The 12,981-nt window shown below is 40.8% G+C and overlaps 1 protein-coding gene across 11 annotated transcripts in view; it reads left to right on the top strand.

Moving 5' to 3' along the window:
• Positions 1 to 12,981, top strand: part of LOC139758515 (pancreatic triacylglycerol lipase-like) — a 210,395-nt gene that overhangs the window by 16,354 nt on the left and 181,060 nt on the right. For all 11 annotated transcript variants that reach the window (XM_071680024.1, XM_071680026.1, XM_071680027.1 and 8 more), the window contains exon 3: positions 12,568 to 12,682. In XM_071680024.1, the coding sequence (XP_071536125.1) occupies positions 12,568 to 12,682 (115 nt within the window). The remainder of the gene's footprint in view (positions 1 to 12,567; positions 12,683 to 12,981) is intronic.

The raw sequence follows: 12,981 nt of genomic DNA, 5'->3' as shown, positions 1-12,981 counted from the left end.
GCGAATGGAACCATGGAAGCAGAAGTGAATCATAGGGTAGGGGAGGGGGCGAAAATTCTGGGAGCATTGAAAAATGTGTGGAAGTCGAGAACATTATCTCGGAAAGCAAAAATGGGAATGTTTGAAGGAATGGTGGTTCCAACAATGTTGTATGGTTGTGAGGCGTGGGCTATGGATAGAGTTGTGCGGAGGAGGGTGGATGTGCTGGAAATGAGATGTTTGAGGACAATATGTGGTGTGAGGTGGTTTGATCAAGTAAGTAACGTAAGGGTAAGAGAGATGTGTGGTAATAAAAAGAGTGTGAGTGAGAGAGCAGAAGAGGGTGTTTTGAAATGGTTTGATCACGTGGAGAGAATGAGTGAGGAAAGATTGACCAAGAGGATATATGTGTCAGAGGTGGAGGGAACGAGGAGAAGTTGGAGACCAAATTGGAGGTGGAAAGATGGAGTGAAAAAGATTTTGAGTGATCGGGACCTGAACATGCAGGAGGATGAAAGGCGTGCAAGGAATAGAGTGAATTGTAACGATGTGGCATACCGGGGTCGACATGCTGTCAATGGATTGAACCAGGGCATGTGAAGCATCTGGGGTAAACCATGGAAAGTTCTTTGGGGCCTGGATGTGGAAAGGGAGCTGTGGTTTTGTTGCATTATTACATGACAGCTAGAGACTGAGTGTGAACGAATGGGGCCTTTGTTGTCTTTTCCTAGTGCTACCTCGCACACATGAGGGGAAGGGGGTTGTTATTCCATGTTTGGCGAGATGTCGATGGGAATGAATAAAGGCAGACAGTATGAATTATGTACATGTGTATATATGTATATGTCTGTGTGTATATATATGTATATGTTGAGATGTATAGGTATGTATATATGTGTGTGTGGACGTGTATGTATATACATGTGTATGTGGGTGGGTTGGGCCATTCTTTCGTCTGTTTCCTTGCGCCAGCTCGCTGACGCGGGAGACAGCAACAAAGCAAATAAATAAAAAGAAGTTTTGGAAGGAGGTATATAAAGTGCATAAGACAAGGGAACAAATGGGAACATCAGTGAAGGGGGCTAATGGGGAGGTGATAACAAGTAGTGATGATGTGAGAAGGAGATGGAGTGAGTATTTTGAAGGTTTGTTGAATGTTTTTGATGATAGAGTGGAAGATAATATAGGGTGTTTTGGTCGAGGTGGTGTGCAAAGTGAGAGAGTTAGGGAGAATGATTTGGTAAGTAGAGAAGAGGTAATAAATGCTTTGCGAAAGATGAAAGCTGGCAAGGCAGCGGGTTTGGATGGTATTGCAGTGGAATTTATTAAAAAAGGAGGTGACTGTATTATTGACTGGTTGTTAAGGTTATTTATGTAATGTATGTATGACTCATGGTGAGGTGCCTGAGGACTGGCAGAATGCTTGCATAGTGCCATTGAACAAAGGCAAAGGGTATAAGAGTGAGTGCTCAATTTACAGAGGTATAAGTTTGTTGAGTATTCCTAGTAATTTGTATGGGAGGGTATTGATTGAGAGGGTGAAGGCATGTACAGAGCATCAGATTGGGGAAGAGCAGTGTGGTTTCAGAAGTGGTAGAGGATGTGTGGATCAGGTGTTTACCGTGAAGAATGTATGTGAGAAATACTTAGAAAAGCAAATGGATTTATATGTAACATTTATGGATCTGGAGAAGGCATATGATAGAGTTGATAGAGATGCTCTGTGGAAGGTACTAAGAATATATGGTGTGGGAGGCAAGTTGTTAGAAAAGAAATATATATGTATATATTTGGTAAAGTGTGTGAAAGAAGAAAGCTGAGAGTAAATGTGAATAAGAGTAAGGTTGTTAGGTACAGTAGGGTTGAGGGACAAGTCAGTTGGTAGGTAAGTTTGAATGGAGAAAACTGGAGGAAGTGAAGTGTTTTAGATATCTCGGAGTGGATTTTGCAGGGGATGGAACCATGGAAGCTGAAGTAAGTCATAGGGTGGGGGAGGGGGGCAATAGGTCTGGGAGGGTTGAAGAGGTTGAAAAGGTGAGAACATTATCTCGGAAAGCAAAAATGGGTATGTTTGAAGGAATAGTGGTTCTGACAATGTTATATGGTTGCGAGGTGTGGGCTATGGATAGAGTTGTGCGAAGGAGGGTGGATGTGCTGGAAATGAGATGTTTGAGGACAGTATGTGGTGTGAAGTGGCTTGACGGAGTAAGTAATGAAAGGGTAGGAGATGTTTGGTAATAAAAAGAGTGTGGTTGAGAGAGCAGAAGAGGATGTATTGAAATGGTTGGGTCACATGGAGAGAATGAGTGAGGAAAGATTGACAAAGAGGATACATGTGTCAAAAAGGTGGAGGGAATGAGAAGTGGGAGACCAAATTGGAGGTGAAAGGATGGAGTGAAAAAGATTTTAAGCGACCGTGGCCTGAACATATAGGAGGGTGAAAGCGTGCAAGGAATAGAGTTAATTGGAACAATGTGGTATACTGGGGTAATTGTGCTATCAATGGATTGAACCAGGGCATGTGAAGCATCTGAGGTAAACCATGGAAAGTTTTGTGGGTCCTGGATGTAGAAAAGGAGCTTTGGTTTCGGTGCTTTGCACTTGACAGCTAGAGACTGAGTTTGAACGAATGTGGCTCATGGGGGGAGAGGGGTTCCATTTCATGTGTGCCAGGAATGGATGAAGGCAGCATGTATGAATATGTACATGTGTATATATGTGTATGAAATTTATTGGTATGTATATGCGCATGTGTTGGTCTTTATGTATACACATGTGTATGTGGGTGGGTTGGGTCACTCTTTCTTCTGCTTCCTTGCACTACCTCGCTAATGTGGGAGAAAGCATCAAATTAAAAGAATTTTTTTTTTTGTCGCTGTCTCCTGCGTTTGCAAGGTAGCACAAGGAAACAGACGAAAGAAATGGCCCAGCCCACCCCCATACACATGTATATACATATGTCCACACACGCAAATATACATACCTACACAGCTTTCCATGGTTTACCCCAGACGCTTCACATGCCCTGATTCAATCCACTGACAGCACGTCAACCCCGGTATACCACATCGATCCAATTCACTCTATTTCTTGCCCTCCTTTCACCCTCCTGCATGTTCAGGCCCCGATCACACAAAATCTTTTTCACTCCATCTTTCCACCTCCAATTTGGTCTCCTACTTCTCCTCGTTCCCTCCACCTCCGACACATATATCCTCTTGGTCAATCTTTCCTCACTCATTCTCTCCATGTGCCCAAACCATTTCAAAACACCCTCTTCTGCTCTCTCAACCACGCTCTTTTTATTTCCACACATCTCTCTTACCCTTACGTTACTTACTCGATCAAACCACCTCACACCACACATTGTCCTCAAACATCTCATTTCCAGCACATCCATCCTCCTGCGCACAACTCTATCCATATCCCACGCCTCGCAACCATACAACATTGTTGGAACCACTATTCCTTCAAACATACCCATTTTTGCTTTCCGAGATAATGTTCTCGACTTCCACACATTCTTCAATGATCCCAGGATTTTCGCCCCCTCCCCCACCCTATGATCCACTTCCACTTCCATGGTTCCATCCGCTGCCAGATCCACTCCCAGATATCTAAAACACTTTACTTCCTCCAGTTTTTCCCCATTCAAACTTACCTCCCAATTGACTTGACCCTCAACCCTACTGTACCTAATAACCTTGCTCTTATTCACATTTACTCTTAACTTTCTTCTTTCACACACTTTACCAAACTTAGTCACCAAGTTCTGCAGTTTCTCACATGAATCAGCCACCAGCGCTGTATCATCAGCGAACAACAACTGACTCACTTCCCAAGCTCTCTCATCCACAACAGACTTCATACTTGCCCCTCTTTCCAAAACTGTTGCATTTACCTCCCTAACAACCCCATCCATAAACAAATTAAACAACCATGGAGACATCACACACCCCTGCCGCAAACCTACATTCACTGAGAACCAATCACTTTCCTCTCTTCCTACACGTACACATGCCTTACATCCTCGATAAAAACTTTTAACTGCTTCTAACAACTTGCCTCCCACACCATATATCCTTAATACCTTCCTCAGAGCATCTCTATCAACTCTATCATATGCCTTCTCCAGATCCATAAATGCTACATACAAATCCATTTGCTTTTCTAAGTATTTCTCACATACATTCTTCAAAGCAAACACCTGAGCCACACATCCTCTACCACTTCTGAAACCACACTGCTCTTCCCCAATCTGATGCTCTGTACATGCCTTCACCCTCTCAATCAACACCCTCCCATATAATTTACCAGGAATACTCAACAAACTTATACCTCTGTAATTTGAGCACTCACTCTTATCCCCTTTGCCTTTGTACAATGGCACTATGCACGCATTCCGCCAAGCCTCAGGCACCTCACCATGAGTCATACATACATTAAATAACCTTACCAACCAGTCAATAATACAGTCACCCCCTTTTTTAATAAATTCCACTGCAATACCATCCAAACCTGCTGCCTTGCCGGCTTTCATCTTCCGCAAAGCTTTTACTACCTCTTCTCTGTTTACCAAATCATTTTCCCTAACCCTCTCACTTTGCACACCACCTCGACCAAAACACCCTATATCTGCCACTCTATCATTAAACACATTCAACAAACCTTCAAAATACTCATTCCATCTCCTTCTCACGTCACCACTACTTGTTATCACCTCCCCATTTGCGCCCTTCACTGAAGTTCCCATTTGCTCCCTTGTCTTACGCACTTTATTTACCTCCTTCCAGAACATCTTTTTATTCTCCCTAAAATTTAATGAAACTCTCTCACCCCAACTCTCATTTGCCCTCTTTGTCACCTCTTGCACCTTTCTCTTGACCTCCTGTCTCTTTCTTTTATACATCTCCCACTCAATTGCATTTTTTCCCTGCAAAAATCGTCCAAATGCCTCTCTCTTCTCTTTCACTAATAATCTTACTTCTTCATCCCACCACTCACTACCCTTTCTAATCAACCCACCTCCCACTCTTCTCATGCCACAAGCATCTTTTGCGCAATCCATCACTGATTCCCTAAATACATCCCATTCCTCCCCCACTCCCCTTACTTCCATTGTTCTCACCTTTTTCCATTCTGTACTCAGTCTCTCCTGGTACTTCCTCACACAAGTCTCCTTCCCAAGCTCACTTACTCTCACCACCCTCTTCACCCCAACATTCACTCTTCTTTTCTGAAAACCCATACAAATCTTCACCTTAGCCTCCACAAGATAATGATCAGACATCCCTCCAGTTGCACCTCTCAGCACATTAACATCCAAAAGTCTCTCTTTTGCGCGCCTGTCAATTAACACGTAATCCAATAACGCTCTCTGGCCATCTCTCCTACTTGCATAAGTATACTTATGTATATCTCGCTTTTTAAACCAGGTATTCCCAATCACCAGTCCTTTTTCAGCTCATAAATCTACAAGCTCTTCACCATTTCCATTTACAACACTGAACACCCCATGTATACCAATTATTCCCGCAATTGCCACATTACTCACCTTTGCATTCAAATCACCTATCACTATAGCCCAGTCTCATGCATCAAAACCACTAACACACTCATTCAGCTGCTCCCAAAACACTTGCCTCTCATGATCTTTCTTCTCATGCCCAGGTGCATATGCACCAATCATCACCCATCTCTCTCCATCAACTTTCAGTTTTACCCATATTAATCGAGAATTTACTTTCTTACATTCTATCACATACTCCCACAACTATATATAGATATATATAGATATAGATTTATTTATTTTATTTATTATACTTTGTCGCTGTCTCCTGCGTTTGCGAGGTAGCTCAAGGAAACAGACGAAAGAAATGGCCCAACCCCCCCCATACACATGTATATACATACGTCCACACACGCAAATATACATACCTACACAGCTTTCCATGGTTTACCCCAGACGCTTCACATGCCTTGATTCAGTCCACTGACAGCACGTCAACCCCGGTATACCACATCGCCCCAATTCACTCTATTTCTTGCCCTCCTTTCACCCTCCTGCATGTTCAGGCCCCGATCACAAAAAATCTTTTTCACTCCATCTTTCCACCTCCAATTTTGTCTCCCTCTTCTCCTCGTTCCCTCCACCTCCGACACATATATCCTCTTGGTCAATCTTTCCTCACTCATTCTCTCCATGTGCCCAAACCACTTCAAAACACCCTCTTCTGCTCTCTCAACCACGCTCTTTATATTTCCACACATCTCTCTTACCCTTACGTTACTCACTCGATCAAACCACCTCACACCACACATTGTCCTCAAACATCTCATTTCCAGCACATCCATCCTCCTGCGCACAACTCTATCCATAGCCCACGCCTCGCAACCATACAACATTGTTGGAACCACTATTCCTTCAAACATACCCATTTTTGCTTTCCGAGATAATGTTCTCGACTTCCACACATTCTTCAAGGCCCCCAGAATTTTCGCCCCCTCCCCCACCCTATGATCCACTTCCGCTTCCATGGTTCCATCCGCTGCCAGATCCACTCCCAGATATCTAATACACTTCACTTCCTCCAGTTTTTCTCCATTCAAACTCACCTCCCAATTGACTTGACCCTCAACCCTACTGTACCTAATAACCTTGCTCTTATTCACATTTAGATATAGATATATAGATTTATATTTCATACATATTCGCCATTTCCTGCTTTAGTGATGTAGCTTTAAGAACAGTGGACTGAGCCTTAGATCGAATATCCTCACTTGCCTTCCTTCTCTCTCTCTCTTTTTTTTTTTTTTTTAGACTGAAAATGGGTGTGGAGGATTTGCAGCCCCCCCACTTCCTCCTCTTTTATTCACTTTCTATGACACACAAGGAACACGTGGGAAGTATTCTTTCTATCCTATCCCTTGGAGTTGACCTGCTGTCATTGGATTGAACTTGGGTATATGATGCGTCTGGGGTAAACCATGGAAGGTAATGTGGGGTCTGGATGTGGAATGGGACCTGTGGTTTCGGTGCACCACACATGATAGCTAGAGACTGAGTGTGAATGATTGTGGTCTTTTTTTTGTCAGTTCCTGGCACTGCTTCGCTTTGGGGGGTGGGGTTGCTATTTTGTGTGTGGCGGGGTAACAACAGGAACAGGTGAAGGCAGCAGGCATGGATATGTACGTGTGTATATATGTATATATCTTTGTATGTATATGTATGTATACGTTGAATTGTATATGTATGTGGGCATTTATGTATATATATGCGTATGTGGGTGGATTTGGCCATTCCTCATGTGTTTCCTTGCACTACTTCGCTAACATGGGAGATGGCAGTTAAGTATGATGTAAATAGATAATATTTTTCACACATATTCGCCATTTCCCACATTAGCGAGGTAGTGTCAAGAACAGAGGACTGAGCATAAGAGGGAGAATCCTCACTTTGCCCCCTTCTCTGTTCCTTCTTTTGGAAATGTAAAAAACTGAAGGAGAGGATTCCCAGGCCCCCTGCTCCCTCCCCTTATAGTCGCCTTTTACGACATGCAGGGAATACGTGGGAAATATTCTTTTTTCCCTATCCGATGTATATACATATTAATTGCTATACATGGGGTATTCATTGTTGTGATTGGAAATGGTGAAGAACTTGTGGATTTGTGTGCTTAAAAAAGACTGGTGATTGGGAATACCTGGTTTAAAAAGAAAGATATACATAAGTATACATATGTGTGTAGGAGAGATGGTCAAAGGTATTATTGGATTACATGTTGATTGATGGCGTGTAAAAGAGAGACTTTTGGATGTTAATGCGCTGAGAGGGGCAGCTGGAGGGATGTGTGATCACTGTCTAGTGGAGGTGAAGGTGAAGATTTGTACAGGTTTTCAAAAAATAAAAGAGAATGTTAGGGAGAAGAGAGCTGTGAGAGTAAGTGAGCTTAGAAAGGACACTTGTGTGAGGAAGTACCAGAAGTTGAGTGTAGAATGGCAAAAGGTGAGCAAATGACATTGGGAGTGGGTGAGCAATGGGATGTATTTAGTCAAGTAGTGATGGCATTTGCAAAAGATGCATGTGGCATGAGAAAGGTGTGAGGAAGGCAGATTAGAAAGGGTAGTGAGTGGTGGGATGAAGATGTAAAGTTGTTAGTGAAAGAGAAAAGAGAGACGTGTCGATGATACAAGGAGGGAGTACAAATGACTAGGAGATGTATAAGATGTATAAGAGAAAGGAGCAGGAGGTCAAGAGGAAGGTGCAAGGGTTAAAAAAAGATGGCAAATAAAAGTTGGGGTGAGTATGATTAAACTTTAGGGAGAATAAAAAGATGTTTTGGAAAGAGGTGAATAATGTGCTTAAGACAAGAGAACAAATGGTAACATCATTGAAGGGGGCAGGGGGGAAGTAATAACAGTCATTAATGAAGTGAGTGAGTATTCTGAAGGTCTGTTGAATGTGTTTGAAGATAGAGTGGCAGATGTTGAGTGTTTTGATTGTGGTGATGTGTGAAGTGCAAGGGTCAGGGAGAATGGTTTGATTAAGAGAGAAGAGGTGGTGAAAGCTTTGTGGAAGATGAAATCTGGCAAGGCAGTGGGTTTGGATGGTATTGCAGTGGAATTTATGAAGAAAGGGTATGACTGTGTTGTGGATTTGTTGGTAAGGATATTCAGTATATGTATGGATCATAGGGAAGTGCCTAAGATTTGGTGGAATGCATTCATAGTGCCATTGTACAAAGGCAAAGGGGATAAAGGTGAGTGTTCATATTTCAGAGGCATAAGTTTGTTTAATATTCCTGGAAAGTTATATGGGAGGGTATTGCTTGAGAGGGTGAAGGCATGTACACAGCATTAGACTGGGGAGAAGCAGTTGGGTTTCAGAAGTGGCAGATGAATTTTTGTGGTGGTGTTGGAATTTATAAAACCTTATGAATTTTTATACGTTGAGACAGATTGTCTCCATGTAGTGCTGAATGTATCGAAAAATTTAGTTTAAATAGAATTGTATGAACTCCTACTGAATTGCAGTTTCACCTTCATGAATATCATCACAAACCCATACCTCACAATCATATGATATTTTTGGAACTGCAGTTCCTTCAAACATACCCATTTTTTCTCCTTGATAACATTCTCTCCTTCCACACATTCATCACTCCCAGAATGTCCCTCCACCCTGTGACTCACTTCCACTTCCATGATTCCATTTGCTGCTAAGTCCACTCCCAGATATCTAAAACACTTCACTTCCTCCCATTATTCTCCATTCAAACTTACATCACAGTTAACTTGTTCCTCAACTCTGCTGAACCTAATAACCTTGCTTTTATTCAGATTTACTTTTAACTTTCTGCTTTCACACACTACCAAACTCAGTCCCCAACTTCCCCACTCTCCAAGACTCTTGCATTTACCTCCCATACCACCTCATCCATTAACAAATTAAATAACCATGGTGCCATCACGCATGATCACACTAGTCCATGATGATAGTTATGAAGGTGAAATCACAATCCAGTAGGAGTTCAGGTGATTTTATTAGTATGTAATTTTTTAATCAGATGATTTTATTAGTATGTAATTTTTCAATCCATGTTGCACATGTTTTACAGAGACAATCCATCTCATCAGGTGCAAACAATTCATAATGTTTTTGAATTGCAGCACCACCACAAAGATTCTGTCTTGTCAGTGCCTTGCTGAAGTATAAGCTGGCCTGATCGTTACAGGGAAAGTGGGGGGAGGGTGCCTTGTGGTTAAGGGCTTGCGTGAGGGAGGTTGGGGGGGGTGCCTTGTGGTTAAGGGCTTGTATGGGTGAGGTTGGCCTGGGTAATGAGATATGATTTCAGCTACTTTTCTTATCGTTTATTGATAATTCTTCCATTATGATTTGGTTGATATTGGGATGTGCTTTAAAGTAACTTGGGGATATATTAAAGTTCTGAGTATTAGCAATTAAGACAGAATCATTGGCATTATGGGTTACATAATTGGATAAGGGGCACAATGTGACTGCATTGTTAAGGTCTAAAGGATGATCGTTTTCTTGCCAGTGTTAAGCGATCACATTTCTGTGGTCATCCATGTGTAGAGAATGACAGTGCCAGTAGCCTCTCTCACTTACCATTTTACTTGTCTGGCAAATGTATACATCTTTACATGCCTTACATTTGATGATGTAAGCACTCAATTATCTGATAATTTGGCCTACTTTTGATTAAGGTAACATTAAAAGCACTGCCTTTTAAGTACCTGTCTTACATTAGCTAAGTTAGGAGAATATGGCAACACCAGACATTTAGATCTATTGTCTTTTCCACATTTTTGTTACTAGATGCATAGATTGTCTTTTATGACTACATTCATCTACCGGACTTTTGGGATCTGATATCTGTAACGCTCTTAAAAACGTATACATAACTACAGACATTTTTACAGAAGGATCATGCACTGAAAAATAATGAATATACCTCTCATCATTGGCAGGCTTCCTGTAGATCTTGAAGGATAAGTGATCAGATTCTTTAGTTATCAATACATTAAGAAATGACAGTTTGCCTTCTTTTTCCTATTCAGTCATGAATTTAATGGTTGGGTGAATATTATTTAATTCATTAAAGAAAACCTCATGATCTTGGGAAGATGGCCATAACGAACACGCATCATCAACATATCTAAGCCAGATTTCTAGATGTGTCACTGATCGGAGTTAGATTCTCAGTCTCAAAGTATTCCATGAATAAGTTACTGAGAATGGGACCCAGGGAATTATCCATGGCAAGACAAATTTATGTTTGTAGAAATTACCTTCATCACCTTGGAAAACGTTATTGGAAACACAATGCTCAGTTAAGTCGATGAAAGTTTTTATGACTGAGAGCAGGTAATTTCCTCCTTAGGTATGTGACGGTTTTTTCAATAGAGGCTTTAGTCAATAAGGAATCCACATCAATAACAAGATAAGGTAAATTAATGTTCTTGGCCTTGTTTACAAAATCTAAGCTATTTATAACATGTGATGGAGAGCCATGATCGAGAAAAAATTGCTCTTATAGAAAGTGTAGGTTATCTACATTTACAGTGGAATCTTTAAATCTGCCACTGCTGAATCAGTGAGTGTGGGTTTCAAGGATTAATATTGCAGGTGCAGCAGTAGGTTGGGCCACCTAACACATTTTTCCAAGGATTACTAGGTTAGGTAAGGTCACAAGCTGTTACCTGGCCCTCAGTCAAGGCATTGTCATTAAAGTGACATATTGTGGAGTGACAGTGGTTCCTACATTTTTAATATCTCATATTTATCTATGTGCATAGAATGCAGATGACTTTTCAAGCAAGTGGACCCCCTTCTCTTACATGAATAGTTTTTATTGCATATTATGTGTGTAGCTAAGTTGCTTCCATTTGGCAAAACATATTTCATACTACACTGCAAATTGAAGATTCCATGATGATATATTGAAACTAACTAGGTAACACCATACTGGCACAAATTCTCAACTTAACTTTGGGGATTTCCCTAACTTGAGTGTAAAATTGCTGTATGCAGTGTGCTGCAGTGCAAAACATACACATTCCTTTTTCCTGTCTGTGCAGCTACTGAGACTGTCTGATAGTGGACAGTGTTGCTAAGTGCCAAGTTTGATCAAATTAAATATAAAGACTTGAAGGCAAAACAGCTGTAGAAGCGAATTATCATATTTCTGGTGAATGGTTTTGTATCATTATTCATGTATATAATATTTAATCTGCTGTTAGCTGTTATATCTGGCTATTTTAGCAATGTCTGAGCAGGAGCTGGTAGGTCTTGGGTGGGATGGGTAGTCAGACTTGTTGTGGACAAATGAAAAAAGTCACCTGCTAGCCACATAAAATCCAGCATCTGTGTAGCTGAAGTGTGGATGCTGGAAGCAGATTTGGATGAAAAAAATGTGCAGAGGTTCTTCTGAAGTGGAAGTGGATTTTACATACAACACTATCTGGCATAACTGCTTTGTTCCTCATGAGTTTCATTCTGTATTTTGCTTGTTTACCACTTTTTTTTGTCACTATGGGCCCTGAATATGTGTTGATTATTGAGGAAAGTTCTTCATTGGAAAAAAGAAAAAAGTTCTGTCAACTATAGAAGTTACAGCAAAACTCATCCAGTATTTGGAGCTTGATAATAGTGCAGAATTAATTACTGACAGTGTTATAGCATATAGAAAATGGATTCTATACACAGATACTCTATACACTTGTACAGTGTACTCATGAATGATGATTTCATTACCTTGTTAGTGAATGTTATATGCTGTGTGGATTTTGACTGCTTGGGGACCACAGCTATCCACCAAAATCAGTTATCTGCTCAGAATCAAGAATGAGTATATGTAATTAGTTAAAATTGTCATATGTAGAAATTTGGCTGGTAATAGGAATCATAATATAGTAATTGTACTACTGATAGGGCTTATGATAGGGTAATTTGGCAAATGATTGGTGTCACAATATAGTAATTTGGCTAATGATAGGTCTCATGATCTTCACGTGGTAATGGCTTTTTTCTAACATGAATATTCATGTTCCTTCATGTCCTTACAGGAGATTGGAATAACGCTCATAATGAAACTCAAAGAAGAACTGATAGTAATAAGTCACAGGAGAATTCACTCAGAAGAGACCTGAGTGTGGTCAATCACTTTTATTTGTGGACAAGGTGAGTTTAAGATTAAGATGCTTTTATTTTAAGGTTTACTGTCTTATTGTATGGGAGAGAAAAAAGATCAGATAATAGTAGGCTAAGTTGATGAGTGAAGTTTTTTTATACTTGATGTTTCCCACTTCAGCAAGGTAGCACCAGGAAACAGATGAAGAATGGCCCATCCACTCATTTACATAAATGCCCATACATGTACATTTCAACATATACATACATATACATACACACATACATATTCATACTTGCTTGCTTTCACCTATTTTGCTTGCTTTCACCTATTCCTGGCACCACCTTGC

This window comes from Panulirus ornatus, chromosome 30 (genome assembly GCF_036320965.1).
Source record: "Panulirus ornatus isolate Po-2019 chromosome 30, ASM3632096v1, whole genome shotgun sequence".
NCBI lineage: Eukaryota > Metazoa > Arthropoda > Malacostraca > Decapoda > Palinuridae > Panulirus > Panulirus ornatus.
Note: the sequence above shows the minus strand (reverse complement) of the source record. Positions and strands in the feature narration are given on the sequence as shown.